The sequence below is a fragment of the Arvicanthis niloticus genome, chromosome 1 (assembly GCF_011762505.2).
Source record: "Arvicanthis niloticus isolate mArvNil1 chromosome 1, mArvNil1.pat.X, whole genome shotgun sequence".
In the NCBI taxonomy this organism is placed as follows: Eukaryota; Metazoa; Chordata; class Mammalia; order Rodentia; family Muridae; genus Arvicanthis; species Arvicanthis niloticus.
Window position 1 is genome coordinate 9,131,525 of NC_047658.1, and position 17,322 is coordinate 9,148,846.

The 17,322-nt window shown below is 52.3% G+C and overlaps 2 protein-coding genes across 3 annotated transcripts; one reads left to right on the top strand and one right to left on the bottom strand.

The window, feature by feature from the left end:
* Window positions 1-111: 111 nt before the first annotated feature.
* Atp4a (ATPase H+/K+ transporting subunit alpha) lies at window positions 112-13,274 on the top strand. The gene is made up of 22 exons (XM_034508481.2): window positions 112-183; window positions 275-415; window positions 529-588; window positions 1,016-1,219; window positions 2,831-2,944; window positions 3,165-3,417; window positions 3,583-3,851; window positions 4,351-4,549; window positions 4,872-4,981; window positions 5,058-5,192; window positions 5,462-5,654; window positions 6,419-6,594; window positions 7,451-7,587; window positions 7,671-7,821; window positions 7,915-8,083; window positions 8,174-8,328; window positions 10,257-10,380; window positions 10,683-10,828; window positions 11,970-12,103; window positions 12,435-12,536; window positions 12,630-12,721; window positions 12,904-13,274. The coding sequence occupies exons 1-22, from the start codon at window positions 172-174 to the stop codon at window positions 12,930-12,932; spliced, it is 3,105 nt and encodes a 1,034-aa protein (XP_034364372.1). The 5' UTR covers window positions 112-171; the 3' UTR covers window positions 12,933-13,274.
* A 2,146-nt stretch (window positions 13,275-15,420) lies between these two features.
* Window positions 15,421-17,296, bottom strand: Tmem147 (transmembrane protein 147). 2 transcript variants are annotated; one of them, XM_034489755.2, is made up of 7 exons: window positions 17,071-17,296; window positions 16,929-16,998; window positions 16,375-16,434; window positions 16,152-16,288; window positions 15,925-16,009; window positions 15,706-15,827; window positions 15,421-15,623 (listed from the first exon to the last, which is right to left on the bottom strand). In XM_034489755.2, exons 1-7 carry the CDS (start codon window positions 17,145-17,147, stop codon window positions 15,500-15,502), a joined length of 675 nt encoding a protein of 224 aa, XP_034345646.1. In that variant the 5' UTR covers window positions 17,148-17,296; the 3' UTR covers window positions 15,421-15,499. The 2 variants fall into 2 exon arrangements, with proteins under 2 accessions (XP_034345646.1, XP_076788045.1); XM_076931930.1 differs by lacking the exon at window positions 16,929-16,998 and having other exon boundaries at window positions 17,071-17,233.
* Window positions 17,297-17,322: the final 26 nt, after the last annotated feature.

Consider the following 17,322-nt stretch of genomic DNA (forward strand, 5'->3'; position numbering starts at 1 on the left):
CAGCTCAGTAGAAAGTGTCGGAGCTGTTCAAGCCTGAAGGTTACCCCAAGGAGCCTCTTAATCAGCTATAATCAGTTGGTTCTGCTCCACCCCCACCCAATCTGGGTATATCAAGCCTGGTCCAGACCCAAGTAGGCTCTGTAGACCAAAGAGGGCAGAGCACCAAGCACCATGGGGAAGGCAGTGAGTGGCATCTAGGGGATTTTGCAACTGGGGATAGGGGGCAGAAGTCCCAGTGGTATCTGACATTTCCTTTGTTCCATCCCAATCTCAGGAAAATTATGAATTGTACTCAGTGGAACTGGGGACTGGTCCTGGTGGGGACATGGCTGCCAAGATGAGCAAGAAGAAGGGAGGAGGTGGGGGAGGCAAGAAGAAAGAGAAGCTGGAGAACATGAAGAAGGAGATGGAGATTGTGAGCATGGGGGCAGGGCCTGGGCAGGATTGAGGTGGGGACTGCAAGCCAGACAGTGGGCAGGGTTGGGTTGTGAGAGCCAGACAGTGAGTGCCTTGTTCCATCATCACCAGAACGACCACCAGCTGTCAGTGTCTGAGCTGGAGCAGAAGTACCAGACCAGCGCCACCAAGGTGAGCTAGGAGTGGGAGGGCATAGTGAGGGGATGATGGACAGGAAAGAGGAACAGGAAGAGAGAACAGTGAGAGAATCACCAGAGATCGAAGTGTGTGTATGGGAGTGTGTGTGGGAATAGATGAAGCAATACAGGAGAGAAAGGAAGAGAGACATGGCAAAGGGAAGAGACGTATGCAGAGAAGCAGAGGAGGGGGAAAAGGGAGGGAGAGAGAGAGCAAGAGAGAAGTAAGAGATAGGAGAGGGAGGGAGGGGGTAAAAAGACAGCAGGAAAGGAAGAGAAAGATGGAGAGAGTGGAAAGAGAAAGAAGAGAAGAGGAGGGCATGGGAGGGAAGGAGAGAAAGAAGGGAAAGGCTGAGACCAAAGCAGATGGGTGAGGGCAAGGCCCTGTAGCCTCCACCATGACTACTCCTGCCTGTTCTCAGGGCCTGCGGGCAAGCCTGGCAGCTGAGCTGCTGCTGAGGGATGGGCCCAATGCACTCCGGCCACCTCGGGGCACTCCTGAGTACGTGAAGTTTGCCCGGCAGCTGGCAGGTGGTCTGCAGTGCCTCATGTGGGTGGCCGCTGCTATCTGCCTCATTGCCTTTGCCATCCAGGCCAGCGAGGGTGACCTGACCACTGATGATAATGTGAGTGGAGGGCCTTGAAGGCAGGCCCGGGACACAGGGAGACTGGGGAATGAGGCTACTGAGCCCAAGACTTAAAGCAAATGGGATTTAGAATGAGGGAATAGAAACACTAAGATGCAGTTCTGAGACATGGTTCCTGGGAAATGGATGACATTGGGCTATGGGTCAGACCTGAGGATGTAGGTCACAAGGGACACTGAGGGTGACTCTTGGGTGTATAGGAAACAGAACTGCAAACTCTAAGCTGTGGACTGGAGAAGAAGAGGAAATGGGGACACAGCACAGACAAGGATATGAGACAGGGACATAGGGACATTTAACACCAGACACAGCACACAGAGACACAGACAGTAGGTATAAAAGATGGAGGGAATGGAGATGTACAGAGGACTTGATGTGTGTCAGGGTCAGACAGAGTGATATGTATGACACCAGAAAGGGGCTTGGAAAGCACTAGGTCAAGTGACATGGTGTTGGTAGTCAGAGGTACACAGACTTGGCTTTTGGGAACTAATAATGGTATGTTAGGTCTGCAGCGCAGATACAGCAGTGCAGACACAGCAGTGTAGACACAGCAGTGCAGACACAGCAGTGCAGACACAGCAGTGTAGACACAGCAGTGCAGACACAGCAGTGCAGACACAGCAGTGCAGACACAGCAGTGCAGACACAGCAGCATGAGATGACACAGGGTCTAGTGGGCTCAAGGGCATGGTGCAGTGAGAATTTTGGTTTCCTTACAAACACAGAAATATTATAAGACTGTGTTTTCATTTTAAACCCTGATGTGGGATATGGGGCTGCTTCAGACCGTCCACTGCAGCTGACTACATTTTGCCTCAAACTCTAGCAGGGGTGTGATTTTTGCCAGTGTTGGAAAGTTTCTGTGGCTGTGTGATGTTTGGAATTCTGGGGGCTTTTCAGATGGTGTATAAATGCTAGAGTCTGAAAGGCAGGGTTGTGGTGGATGGCTGGTTGTACTGGATGCTGTTGGCTGTGGTTTGTTAAATCCTGTGCAAACAAGAAACAAGATGTCCTGACCTCAAAGATCGAACTTGCCCCAAGGAACTCAATGCCCCTAATCAGCACCAAGTTGTCTAATGATAACATGCCCCCTTTCCCCTGTATCTTTTCTCTCTCTCGCTTCCATCTAGTATTAGGGGTTGAAAGGATGGTAGAAGAAAAAAGAAGCCACAAAGTAGCCAATAGTCCGGCTCTATCACAGTGGGGCAGCATATGGATTAGAAAAAGCAGTATGAAACATGGGGTGTAGAAACAAGAAGAAACATGGCAGACACAATTTAGGGGAGGTGGGAGTTGATCAAGAAACACAGAGCAAGGACCATATGGAGACATGGAGATCAGGAGCTAGGGACCATGGGATTAGGTACGGGGACACAAAACACAGGAGATGCAAGGCAAGTGAATGGGGGCATTGTTGGAGCATGGGGACCAGGGCTTGGACTGCAGGAAAAGCACATGAGCCTTCCTGGTAGATTGAGGATATTCTGGAGGTGACCCCAAGAACACCAGGAGACTCTGAAGCAGAACAGTGGCCTTGGGGAGGAGGCTCCTAACTTCCATGCATAAAACCGCTGTGTTTCACTGCAGCTGTACCTGGCATTGGCACTCATTGCTGTGGTCGTGGTCACTGGCTGTTTTGGCTACTACCAGGAGTTCAAGAGCACAAATATCATCGCCAGCTTCAAGAATCTTGTACCCCAGGTGGGTCCTTCAGCCTGCTACCCCTCTATTCAGATTCCATCTCCAAGACACCTCGAGCCATCTCCTGCTATCTCCAGGGGCCCGTCCCATCAGCCCCAATCTATCCTGATTGATGGCTTCTATCCCCCCTGCTAGGGCTCCAGCTCTTCCCAATTTTTACCTCCCCATATCTCTGAGACACTAAGCAACTTCTACTACCACCCCTGCCCCTGCCCCACAGCAAGCCACCGTGATCCGAGATGGGGACAAGTTCCAGATCAATGCGGACCAGCTTGTGGTGGGCGACCTGGTGGAGATGAAAGGCGGGGACCGTGTGCCAGCAGACATCCGCATCCTGTCAGCCCAGGGCTGCAAGGTGGACAACTCCTCGCTCACTGGAGAATCTGAACCGCAGACCCGCTCGCCCGAGTGTACACACGAGAGTCCCCTTGAGACCCGCAACATCGCCTTCTTCTCCACCATGTGTCTGGAGGGTCTGTGAAGTACCACTAGCCTGTCCTGAAGCCATGCAGACCCCACACTTTCCATAAGAACCCCTTTTCTGTTCTGTGCGATGCATGCCACATGCCTCCCCACCACAGAGCACCTTTCTGGTGCTGCCCACCTCACCCTGAGCTCTCCTCTTGTTGCCACTGCAGGAACAGCGCAGGGCTTGGTGGTGAGCACTGGCGATCGCACCATCATTGGGCGTATAGCCTCGCTGGCCTCGGGTGTGGAAAACGAGAAGACTCCAATTGCAATCGAGATTGAACATTTTGTGGACATCATCGCTGGCCTGGCCATCCTCTTTGGCGCCACATTCTTTATAGTGGCCATGTGTATCGGCTATACCTTCCTTCGGGCCATGGTCTTCTTCATGGCCATTGTGGTAGCTTATGTGCCTGAAGGGCTGCTGGCTACTGTCACAGTGAGTAGGGGAGACAGAGGGAGGTACAGGGAGCAGAGAGCTGCTTAGTCAGTCACCCAACCAGATGTCCCTCCTATCTATCCATCCGTTCACCTCCCCACCCCACATCATCCATCCATTCAGTGAACATTTATCATACTGCTCAGGGCTGGTCCCATGTCACACACCAGAGCTCACAGGTGAATAAACAGGGCCCTGGACCAAGGAAGACGAGGTTACTGTAGGAAGTCAGCACAAGCTCAAGGCCCACCCAGAGGAGTGAGAGGCTCAGAAGTTCATTTTTAAATTCTCATTATGTTGATTATAAGCTGGAACACTTCAGAGAGAGTGTCTGGGTAAACCAGGGACGACAGGGCTTTAAACAGCTTGGAGAGAACAAGTCTGTTTTGTTTTCCTGGTAAGGAATCCTGCATTCAAAGTGTGGCGGCTGTTGTAAGGAAGGAGATGTGGGGCTGGTGACAGGGCCTGGCCATGCCTGTGTCCCTCCCTCTATCCACAGGTCTGTCTGTCACTGACAGCAAAGAGGCTGGCTAGTAAAAACTGTGTGGTCAAAAACCTAGAAGCAGTGGAGACCCTAGGTTCCACGTCAGTCATCTGCTCAGACAAGACAGGAACTCTCACTCAGAACCGCATGACGGTGTCTCATCTATGGTTTGACAACCATATCCACACAGCGGACACCACAGAAGACCAGTCAGGTGTGGAGGTGGGAGGGAAGCGCAAGAACTGGATGCAGTTGGTGGTCTGATGGGGGGCCTGAGACATGCTTTCCACTAGCGAGAGATAGCAGCAGGTCTGGGGTCCTACGAGGGACCTGCTCTCTGTGAAGGGAATCTGGTCTTCAGGTGGCTCTCCATACGATGTTTGGAGAAAGCTCTGTCTTGGGATACGAAAAATAAATGGTGTATTATCCATGCCTGGGGAGGGGACTGGGTTCAGCCTGGATGCAGTAGGAAGGACTCAGCTCTGGTTTGGAAGATCCATTCCCTCGAGGTCTCAACCCGGATATCTGGTCTCCAGGGCAAACGTTCGACCAATCGTCTGAGACATGGCGGGCGCTGTGCCGCGTGCTCACCCTGTGCAATCGCGCTGCCTTCAAGTCTGGCCAGGACGCAGTGCCGGTACCCAAGGTGAGAGACCGGGGGATTCCAGAGGGTGATGTCTGGAACATCCGGTTTCAATCTTCACACTGGATCTTGCTCACAGCGCATTGTTATCGGAGACGCGTCAGAGACTGCTCTGCTCAAGTTCTCGGAGCTGACGTTGGGCAACGCCATGGGTTACCGGGACCGCTTCCCCAAAGTTTGCGAGATCCCCTTCAACTCCACCAACAAGTTCCAGGTGCGTTGCGCTCTGAGCCACATCCACAACAGGCCACACCCACTGTGGGCAGTTTATCTCTTGAGGAGGAGCCTCAATTCCTGGTCCATCCAGCTCACAACCCCGCCCACGTGTAACTAGACCACGCCCACACACAAGTTCCCTCTCAATTAAGACCCACCCACAGGCCCTAGGCGGAGCCCAGGGGCATCTCTACTTTAGGCAGGTCGCGCCTATCGACCCTCCAAGCTTAATCCAGATCGTAACTCCGCCTCTCCCTCCGCCCACAGTTGTCCATTCACACCCTGGAGGATCCGCGCGACCCCCGGCACCTGCTAGTGATGAAGGGCGCTCCCGAACGCGTGCTGGAGCGTTGCAGCTCCATCCTCATCAAGGGCCAGGAGCTGCCCCTGGACGAGCAATGGCGTGAGGCCTTCCAGACAGCCTACCTCAGCTTGGGAGGCCTAGGTGAACGCGTTCTTGGTGAGAGCTGCCATGGACAGGGCAGTGTGTCAAGAAGGGTGGGCACGGACCTGACCAAACGGTCAGGGGTTTTTTTGCTTTGTTTTGTTTTGTTTTTTGTTTGTTTTGTTTTTTTGTTGTTGTTGTTTTTTTTATTTTCGTGTGGTCCTGAGGATGGAGCCCACGGCCTTTTGCCCTTGTGTGTGCTAGGCAAGACTGATTGCTAACCCTAATTTCTCTCACCTCTGGCCCAGCCAGGGGCTCATCAGCTCCAGCTGTCACCCTTGATTTCCCTTTCTGTGTCAGTGTACCCTCTTTTTCCGGCCCTTGCCTTTATTTTACTATCCTGTGTCATCTTGACCTTTTGATCTTTCATATTCTTTGCCCTCCATGATGGACATCTTCCAGACCCTTGTCCTGATTGTTTCCTCCCTGAGCTTGCCTGCCTGACTTCTTCCCTCCCTCCCTCCCTCTCTCCCTCCCTCCCTCCTTCCTTCCTCCCTCCTTCCCTCCACTGCCCTCCCAACAACAGAATATAGCTCAGGTTGGCCTGGAATTCCTGATCCTCCTTCCTCTACCTCCCAAGAACTCAGATTACAGGCCGTGCCTGGCTCTAAACCTCAGTCTCCTAATCTGCCCAGTGGGGATGCACCTTATAAGGTGGCTGAGGACGGATTCAAGATCTGGCATTCAGGGGCCTGGTTATTTCAGGATTCCTGACCCCACTGGCCCTGTTAGCACACTATCTGCCCAACCTCCTCTCATTTCCCCGTTTTTCTGGTCAGGTTTCTGCCAGCTCTACCTGAATGAGAAGGACTACCCACCTGGCTATACCTTTGATGTGGAGGCCATGAACTTTCCGAGTAGTGGCCTCTGCTTTGCGGGACTTGTATCCATGATTGACCCTCCCCGGGCCACCGTTCCTGATGCTGTGCTCAAATGCCGCACGGCAGGCATCCGGGTATGCTAGCTAGGGATGAGGACAGCGGATGACAGAAAACTACCTGTAACTGTCACAAAGTAAACCACATTGGTTCATGATGCAGAAGTTCTGGGGAAGGATGCTTTGTGTCTAAGCTGTATGTGGGGGCTCAGTGTAGTTAAGGAGTTGCTGTTTTCATGTCTTAGCTTCCTTTCTGTCTCCCTGGCTTTAATCTGAAGCAGTGCTTCAGTGTGAGCGTGCGAGAATGACAATGTGCCTCCACTTTAATTTGAAACTCCCACATGCTCTGCTCGATTGGGTCCCATCTTTATCCCCAAACCAGCTTTGGTGGCTGGGAGATAGAATATCTTGATCGGCCATGTCTGGGTTTACTTGCTCAACTGTGGCCAGGGAACTCCAACCAGCAGCATGGGGCAAGTCACTAAGCCATCTACCTGGTTTTTACCCATCTCTAGAGTGCTGTATTTTCAGCAACTCAGGCATAATCTTGCCCTGAGACCTTTGCACTGACTCTCCCTTCTGCCAGCAATGTTCTTTCTACAAGATGACCAACTCTCACTTTTAGGCCTTGGTTCATATGTCACCTCTTCAGTGAGGTTTTCTTGTACACAATTAAGCCACCATTTCCCTCCCTGAGCTTATTTTCCCCCTCTTAATGTGCTATACAGTTAGTGCACTTGCTTATCTTGGACACTTTTCTCTTCCTGCACTGGAACGTCAACTATGTAAAGACTGAGACAGTTGCCTCTTTCGTCCTAGGCATAGCAGATGGTCATGTTTGCCAAATAGTGATTGTGTCGACAGAGAGCTCCCAGGGATAATGGGGACACTGCTTTGATCTGAATGGGTGAAGGGTGTGCTGGCCTTTCCACAGGTGATCATGGTGACTGGTGACCATCCCATCACAGCCAAGGCCATTGCAGCCAGTGTGGGCATCATCTCGGAAGGCAGTGAAACAGTGGAAGACATTGCCGCCCGGCTCCGAATGCCCGTAGACCAGGTTAATAAGAAGTAAGCATCCGTCAGCTCTCCCTGTGGTTCCCCCCTCAACTCATACTGACTGAGACCCCAGTGAGACCCTCTTCTTCCTGTAGGGATGCCCGGGCCTGCGTGATCAATGGCATGCAGCTCAAAGACATGGACCCATCTGAGCTGGTGGAGGCACTTCGCACCCACCCTGAGATGGTGTTTGCTCGAACCAGTCCTCAGCAGAAGCTGGTGATTGTGGAGAGCTGTCAACGACTGGTGAGGCCCTGCTGAGGAGGGTGGCAGATGGGCCAGGCTGGCCCTTGGTGGCTGTCTTTCTAACCATGGACTCATCTGACCTACTGCCTTCAGGGCGCCATTGTGGCTGTAACAGGGGATGGTGTGAACGACTCTCCAGCCCTGAAGAAAGCTGACATCGGTGTAGCCATGGGCATTGCTGGCTCGGATGCTGCTAAAAATGCTGCTGACATGATCTTGCTGGATGACAACTTTGCTTCCATCGTGACAGGCGTGGAGCAGGGTCTGTGCCATGCTAGGGAGGGGGCAGGCCATGGGAGCTCAGGAGGAAGCTGGTTGGGAGGAGGTTGAGGTACCTGCTCTGCCCTTACAGGCCGACTGATCTTCGACAACCTGAAGAAATCCATCGCCTATACGCTGACCAAGAACATTCCAGAACTGACCCCCTACCTTATCTATATCACTGTCAGTGTGCCCCTACCCCTTGGGTGTATCACCATTCTCTTCATAGAACTCTGCACAGATATCGTGAGTCTCCAGTCTGATGCCTGGGTCCCTACCCCATTGTGCCCCCACACATACACTCATGGAGGGACACAATGGACCAAGGTCACTATAATTATTTTTAGATCAACAGGCATCCAGAAATAGATGCAGAGGTTGGGAGGTAGGTAGACAGGGAGAGAACCATGGATTCAGAAGACTCATGGACACTCAGACAAATAGATATCAATTAGGTGCATGCCCGTAATCTTAGCACATGAAAGGCAGGGACAGGAGGATCTCCCATCCAAGTACTAACCAGGCCCAACCCTGCTTAGCTTCCGAGATCAGACGAGATCGGGCTTGTTCAGGGTGGTATGGCCATAGACAACAGGAGGATCTCAAGTTTGAGGCCAGCCTGGGCTACATAGTGAGACCTTGCTCAAACAGACAAACAAAACAAGAAGAAATAGAGATGTTTGCAGACATAGCTATCTAGTCACAAATGGGTAACAGACAGACATCCCGCAGCAGACACAGACAGCAGACCCCCTTGAGATGCAGTCCCGAAGGCCGAAGACACAGCCCCTTCTTTTTTTTTTTTTTTCTTTTTTTTTTTTTGGTTGTTTTTTGTTTTTGTTTGTTTGTTTGTTTGTTTTGAGACAGGGTTTCTCTGTATAGCCCTGGCCATCCTGGAACTCACTCTGTAGACCAGGCTGGCCTCAAACTCAGAAATCCGTCTGCCTCTGCCTCCCAAGTGCTGGCATTAAAGGCGTGCACCACCACCGCCCGGTGACACAGCCCCTTCTTAATAGGTGTGTTCAACTATTTACACAGTGCTGATTCAGCTGGGCCCACAATTTAGCTAATCTACTTAATGTCCCTGTTACTGCCCTCAGGACAGGCTTTCTTAGGATTCTCCCTATGTTGCTGATCATCTGACTGAGGCACAGACAAGCTGAGTGGCTTGCCCCAGGTCCCTCAGCTAATTAGTGGTCCAGCTGGGATCTGAGCTCAGGCAACCTGTTCCCTAGGGCTAGTGCACCTGATCAGTCCAGTCTGCTGCCATCCAGCAGTGACTGTCCCTTCACTCATCACAGATAGGAGTGGGGAGGGGACAGAGCATGTTTGAGAATGTGCACATGCATGCACGAATACACACACACACACACACACACACACACACACACACACACACACCCCACTAGGGGAAGAGAGAGAGTGAGAATATGAATCAAGAAACTGGATCAAAGAAATAGAGTTAGGCTTGGTGTCATGGCACATGCCTGTGATTCTAGCACTTGGGAAGCAGAGACAGGAGGACCCATGGAGTTAGAGGTTCTCCTGGGCTACATAGTGAGTTCAGAGTCAAAGCCCTCAGAGAAAAAGGTGGGTTAGGCACAAGGGAGAGAGAAGGGAAAAGGAAGGCATAACAACAGGAAAGAGAGGCCACAGACTGGAATACCACAAGGACCAGAGGACAACAATACAGAGAAAGAGAAGGAAAAATGATAAAGGGGAAAGGAGGAAGAGGTAGACAGTCAAAGGGCCAAAGCTCGTGGGGTTAAAGCAGACATTTGCTCAGTGTGGTGATGCACACCTGTAATCCTAGCCCCAAGGACACTTGGGAGGAGAAGGCAGGGAGATCAGGAGTTCAAGGCCAGCCTAAGCTACATGAGACCCTGTCTTAAACAAAACAACACAAAAGGCAGATGTTTGTGGGGAGATGGACACTAGGACACATGTGACCCAGACATGCAGCCTGCACACAGGGGTCAAGTGTCGGGCTGGTGTGATTGTGTGGCCACTGCAGGGCTTCCCTCCTGTGTTTACCTAGAGGTGTGTGTATGTGTGTGTGTGTGTGTGTGTGTGTGTGTGTGTGTGTGTGTGTGTTGGTGGTGGTTGGCTTCAGAGTGAAAAGGAGTCAGTGGCTCAGACAACCCTCAGCCCAGCTTCCTTCTGATCCTGGCTAGTTTCCATCTGTGTCTCTGGCATACGAGAAGGCTGAGAGTGACATCATGCACCTGCGCCCAAGGAACCCCAGACGTGACCGGTTGGTCAATGAACCCCTGGCTGCTTATTCCTATTTCCAGATTGGTAAGCCCTGTGAACCAAGACTGGGATCCCCTCCTGCTGTGGGCCTCCTGGCTGGGGCTCTGGGGCTTGGTTGTGGCATGTCCCTGTGTGTCCATAATGGCTTCTCTGGTCTGAGTGTATAACTCTGACCCTGCCACTTCAGGGTTGGTGTCTTGTTCTTTTGGGATTCTCCCTGTTCCTGTCTGCACACACTTTGTGTCTTTCTTATATTTCTGCCCTGTGTCCTTGTGCTCTGTGTGTGCTTGGTTTTAAGTATCTGTCTCCATCTCTGTTCCTACACTCCTGTGTCTCACCTTCCCCAGGTGCCATTCAGTCATTTGCTGGCTTTGCTGACTACTTCACGGCCATGGCCCAGGAGGGCTGGTTTCCTCTATTGTGTGTGGGGCTGCGGCCACAATGGGAGGACCACCATCTTCAAGATCTTCAAGACAGCTACGGCCAGGAATGGGTGAGGTCCCACTTCCTCCTACCCAGTGACAAGCACCATTGTTGACAGTTCAGCTAGAGTGTCTGCCACTCCCACCCTGACTCTGGTTGCTGGGAGACATTTTCTCACCACTCTTGGCTCTGCCTTCTGCTTCTAAGACTCCCAGATAGAGGTGACCCTCTTGCTGTCCTGACAGACCACTTCCTCGCAGGTTCAAATGGCCCTCTTCTGTCATTTTCCTAGTAATGTCACCCACACAGAATTCTGGTGTGTGGCACCTGTTTCTCTGAAGGCTTGAAGGGCAGTGTGGCCAGCTGTGGCCAGCTGTGTTTAGTTGGTCTTAAAGAGTAAAAAGCTACAGAGCAAGAAATCCCCCAAAGCCACTGTCACATGCAGTGACAGTTAAGAATGCAGAGCCTGGAGCTATCCTGGATTCAAGGTACCACATCAGACTTACAAGCTGTATGGCCTGTCCCTGCATTCCTTCCCAACCTGTTCCAGAATTCACATCATCTAAAAATTCATTTGAAATGCAAATTCTCAGGCCCCACCTCAGGCCTGTGGTCAGAAACTCTGGGAGTGGGGCCTCCTGGGGAGTCTGACACCTGCCACTCTGATGTTTTACTGGATGGATGAGAAATGTTACAATGGCTACTTGGAGCCCAGGTGATGCCCACAGATATTAAGATGAGTTGTGGATATTCGAGAGTTCCAGGCTAGCCTGTTCTTTATATAGTTGAGTTCTAGGCCAGTTAGGACTACATAGGCATGTGAGGCACACATGCGTGCGTACCACACATGCGTGCGTGCCACACACACACACACACACACACACACACACACACACACACACACTTGTGCAAGTGTTGCTGAAGGAACAGCATACATAGCAGTTGCCCCCCTGTGGGACATGCATCCTCTATTGTCCATGTCCCTCTCTGCTACTCCTTGGTCCCCATCAGTTTTCAGGAAATTCTTTCCTGAGAAAACCCCATGGTCTCTCTCTCAGTTCAGGCACAGCTACCTAAGCACCTCTAGATGCTGGGGTCCTGCAGCCCAGCCTGTGATTTGAGATAAGGGAGTTCAGGGACCTCAGTGTGCAATGGGTGGCAGAGTCTCTTCGTCCAGGCTCAGGCTGCCTCTGTCCCCTCCTGGCCTGCAGACATTTGGGCAGCGTCTGTACCAGCAGTATACCTGTTACACCGTGTTCTTCATCAGCATCGAGATGTGCCAGATCGCTGATGTCCTCATCCGCAAGACGCGCCGCCTCTCCGCTTTCCAGCAGGGATTCTTCAGGTGTTCCCAGCTGGCCCAACTCTGCCCCCAACTCCCTGGTTCCAGATTCTGCCAGCTCCCCAACAGCAAATGCCAGCACCACATGTAGTGAGCTGGTTACAAACTATGGAAATATGGCCTTAGCTGGCCACCAGGGCCATTCCGTATCTTAACCTAGGGACTGAGGCTAAGAGGCCCAGCTCCTGCTCCTGAGGGTGGCTATCCCAGAGTCATGGATCTGAGACTTTCCCCGTACTGTGACATTTGACCTCCCCAAGTTCCTCCTGTTCTCCAACTTCAGATGGTAGGTTTATCTCTGTCCTCAGCCTGTCTGAGCCTCTCTCTCCCACAGGAACAGGATCCTGGTGATCGCCATTGTGTTCCAGGTCTGCATTGGCTGCTTCCTGTGCTATTGTCCAGGGATGCCTAACATCTTCAACTTCATGCCCATCCGGTGAGGAGCTGTGAGGCACTGGCAAAGGGATGGGGGATGCAACACTGTTCTAGGGACAGTCTTGATCCTGCCTTCCCTTCTCCCTCCCTTCAGGTTCCAGTGGTGGCTGGTCCCCATGCCCTTTGGCCTTCTCATCTTTGTCTATGATGAGATCCGAAAACTTGGAGTTCGTTGTTGCCCAGGAAGTGAGTATGGAGGCTGGAGGCCTGGGGGTGGGGACTGAATAGTTCTTAGAGCAGCTCTCTGACCTCTGACCCTTCATATATGACTTCAAGCCTTTGGCCCTCTAAATCCAAGCCCTCTACATGTAACGTAGTTCTTGCTTGTGCATCCCAGCATTGGGTTTTCTCTCTCTCCTCTCCTCCAGGCTGGTGGGACCAGGAACTCTACTATTAGAGGATAATCATGTCTCCATCCACTCTCAGCTGGGACTCAGGGGTCCACCAAAACATCTATGTAATTGATTCCCAGCCCTATGGAACTGTATCCACTTCTGCAGCCTGTGACACCACTGGAGGGACTCTACCCTTTACCCCTCCCATCCCATAGTTCCACACCCTCTTGGAGCGGTTGCACCCCAGGAAAGTACTGAGGTGGGAGGGGCTAAATGAAGCGGTTGGCAGTTCCTGTGGAAGTGTGTCCGTCTCAAGGATTCCATCTGGACAAGAAGGTTGTCTGGGGGCTGTTAGCTCCTCATGTTCTGCTGGACAGTAATAAAGCCATGCCACGTCTCCTGCAGTCTTAAGTGTTTACTAGTACCCTTGACCTCCCACAAACCCACCACATAGGGACTAACATTCAGGGCTGCAGTATCTGCAGGGCCTCTTGAAAGCTGGTGCAGGGGTCCAGACTTCCACACCAAGCAGCAGGTTGCCATAATCCAGAGTCCTTGCTGATTCTATGTGCTGGTGCCTGTGCCCTTGTGTTCTTACAAATTTTGGAGGTTCTCCTACAAAGCCCTGGATCCCGAAGAGCCAACTTCTCTAGTTGCTGGGAATGCCTCTCCCTCTGGCCATTCCCTTTCCTGGTAATCTCTGGCTGGGCCTGGGATTCTCCTTCCTGTTGTCTATCCCCAACCCTAACCCCTCAAGCCCTGAGGACTTCGGCTTCATGGGCATTATGCCCACATCTGTCTCCAGTCTCCTGGTGGACTACTGTGACCCACACTGGCCTTTCCATCACTCTTGACCTGCTACCATTTGCTCTCCAGGCTCACTGATGGCAGGGTATATCTCCCTAGGAAGTGCAGAAGGCTCTTGAGAGCTGCCAAACTCCAAATGAGTGGTGTCCTGGACTCTTGCCCCCTTACTGACCTGTCATCTCCCACTCGCCTCCTACTGACCAACAAAACCAATCATTTCACTACTTGGCTTCAAGATATTTCCCACCCCTGCTGAGGGACTAGTCCACTATTGCCTTCTAGTTCCTGTCCTTCCACACCACCACCATGGACAGCTTCCAAAACTCCAACTCTGCTGGAACCCCCATTGCCCTGGTCAACATACTATCAACTTTAGCTGCTGCTACTAGATTATGTCTCAAGCCTTGTTAAACTGGAAACACCAGTTCTGATGTTTGCCAGAAGCCAGGCCCTTACGCCCGCCTGGACACTTCCTTTTCTCTGCTCCTCCCATTAATTGGTCCGTTAGATCTCAGCTGATATGTCCTCCCCTGAGCCTCCCCACCTACAGGCTGGGTAAGATAGTTTCTGCGTCTCAATAAACCCTATCTTCCACCCAGACCTCTAACTGCAGCCTAGCTTCCCCATCAGGGGCTCTGGTTAGTTTCATGAAGGGACAGACAGACCATGAGATGGAGGTCCCAATATGGCTCCACAGTGTGCACCCTGTCTACCTCCTGTCCACACAGACAAGGCTATTCCTCACTCTCAGTACACAAGCTGTTGGGGACACTTGGCACCAAGGAAGGGTGGGGAAGAAGGTAGGTCCATTGACAGAAACTGTGCCTTCTGTAAACAGACTATCATAGCGAGCCTAAAGAAGCTGTCCTTTCCTATATCTAAGATTAAACATCTTAAGAGCCCAGTGAAAGAGGGATGTGGCACCTGTCCTCCTCCCCAGTGAGGTGGGAGGTATGGCAGCATTGGGACCAAGGCTGAGAAGTGCCCTAAGACAGTAGGATTCCCATCAAAGCCTAGCCCAGTGGAACACGGAAGGGCACAACCACAATGGTGGAGTTAGCATCTGGGACGGTATCCAAGTTGGTAGGCTCAACTACAGCTATTTGACTATGGCTGACCTAGAATCCCTCATCCTCCTAACCCCCACACACATACTGAGAGACTTAGGCCAGGATTTAATCTGAAGGCTGCAGGACTAGTCAAAGCATGGAGACGCTCAGAATCAAGGAACTCTACCGAGTGGCCTTGCAATTTGTATGATGGTAGGAATTAGACTAGGGAATCATTCCAAGGAGCAGCTCCAGAATTATCAAGGGCAAATGGCACAGTCTATTGCCACCTTTACTAGGCAGCTCCACAGAGAATTGCAAGTGGAGGATGGTGACCTAGTTAGACAGGTTTTATGTGAAGTCCCCTAGCTGTCACATGGTGGATGGACCAGAGTGGGGAAGTAGGGAGTTGCAAGGTTGGAGGGAACCAGCATAGGGAAGACTCCATATGGAAGAGGGCTCAGGCCAAGCTGTAAGGAGAGGAAGGATTCCTCTCTACCCCAAACCCCACTCTTGAACTGTAGTGTGCCCATTCCTTAGCCTGTTCAATGATTACCAAGCCCCCAGGCTACCATGGAGAAACCAGGAAGACTGGCCAACATTCCAGCTCGTTTACCTGGTTCTGAAGCCAGACAGGCTCTGTGGGACCTAAATCCGAGGATTCGGTTTCTGAGAGAGAAATGGACATACCAAAAACCTTTCCAAACACTGTTTACTTCACTAAAATCTGGAGAGAGGCAATAAAAAGGTACGCCAACACCTGGGACGCCAAGCTAGGAGTGTACATTGACAACAGCAACATACAGGGCCAAGGTGCTGAGGGCCAGCAGACCTGTCACTACTGCCCGGGCAAGCAGTGCTGTCCAACTACCCAAGGAGCAGAGGTGGACGAAGGTCCTGTGGGGAAACATCACGATGAGGAAAGGAAAGAGAAAACACACCCCCATTTGAACCCAGCCTCACACCCCACCCAGCTCACTCCATGACAAAGGCCTTGTAGACACTAAGGAACATCAGGAGGAGAACCGCGGGCCGGAAGGTGTGGTACAGGTCGTAGCGTGTTATCATCCAGACCTGAGCCGATGCAACGATGTAGTGGACCTGCAGAGGAGGAGGGAAGGAAATGGGGAGTTGGGGCCAAGTTTTTGGGAGAAGAGAGGCTAACAGTATGAAGGTAGGATAGGGTTAGACTGCATACCAGACTGATGTTGGAGTCTATGCTCATCTGGATATATTTCCAGTCAAATTCAATGCCTCGGGCTCCCACCCAGAGAGGGATGCAGCTGAGGAAGGCAAAGGGAGGCAGTCTCTAGTACCCAGACTCCCCCACCCCCAGCACCCAGCCTCTAATCACCTCCCCTCAACACCCCTGTGGGACCCAGCTGTCCTTTCCCAGAAGTCTGGCCTCCAGGTTGCTCCACACACCGGGACATAATGAGTTCAGCAGTGGCCCAGCCCAGGGCAGCGACCATGATCTTGTACTCCCCCTTGCCTGCATTCCGGGACATGACAAGGTTTAGACCCATCAGGTCTGCCACATCCACACTGGCCTTCATGAATTCCTGTAGGTCAGGTAGAGGCTCGGGTAAACACAAGGACCAGGAGAACCCACTCATGCACTCCCATGCCCCTCCCTTGTTCTACTTACCCCAATGAAGTCATAGATGCCACCTTCCCAGGTGGGGAAGAAAGTGGCCAAGAACAACATCTGAGATCAGAAAGTAGAAAGGTCACCGGAAGGCGAGGGCGATTAAAAACAAACAAAACTGCGTGGATACTGTGGAAAATGGGTGTGCAAGTAGAGGGCATGAAGCTGAGTTCTGGGGGTCATTCTAGGTGTGAGTGGCAAGATCACAAGATCTGGGGAGAGAGGGGGCAAGTGCCTGGTTTCTAGAAGTCTAGAAGTTCACGGGAGAATCTGATGTCTAGAAATGCCGAAGTGAATGCATGCGTAGCATAGGCAGCACCATGCGACACCCTGTGGGTGAAATATCGCACTAAGAGGTTTTCTCATTTTACAACAGTGCTAAGAAAAAGTTGCATTAGGGACTCTCCTGGGCTTGCATCCCTTCTAAGGTACTCAGGCATAGTCTCTAAGCGTTGTCTCGAGAGTGGTCCTATAGAAGGTGACAGCGGCAGAGTCCGGCCCCTGAGATCTGGAATGCCTGGAGGCCAGACACGTGGAGTCCCGGAGTCCCTCACCTTGCATAGCTGCACAAAGAGGTAGGTGACCCCAGCCTGGACGCATTTCCAGAAGGCGTTGTACTCAGACCTGAAGAAGCCGGCGGTGAGGGGTCGGCCCAGGTCCCGCACCCTCTCCACCCCGCACCCGCCCTGCACTCACAGGCCGCTGCATTTGTACGTGATGAAATAGGGAAAGTAGGCGAGGGCGAAGCAGTTCCCGAAGTGGAACAGGGTCATGACGCCAGCCGCCCGGTCCCGCCAACGCGGGACTCGCCAAGCGAAGGGTCTCGTCTAGTCGGCCTCGCCGGCACCGGGGCCTGGCGCCCACCTGCTTGCCGTGGCCCGCGCGCGGCCTTATGGGAACTGTAGTCCGGCCTGGTACGTCGCGCGCCGTGACGTCAGAGCGCCCAGC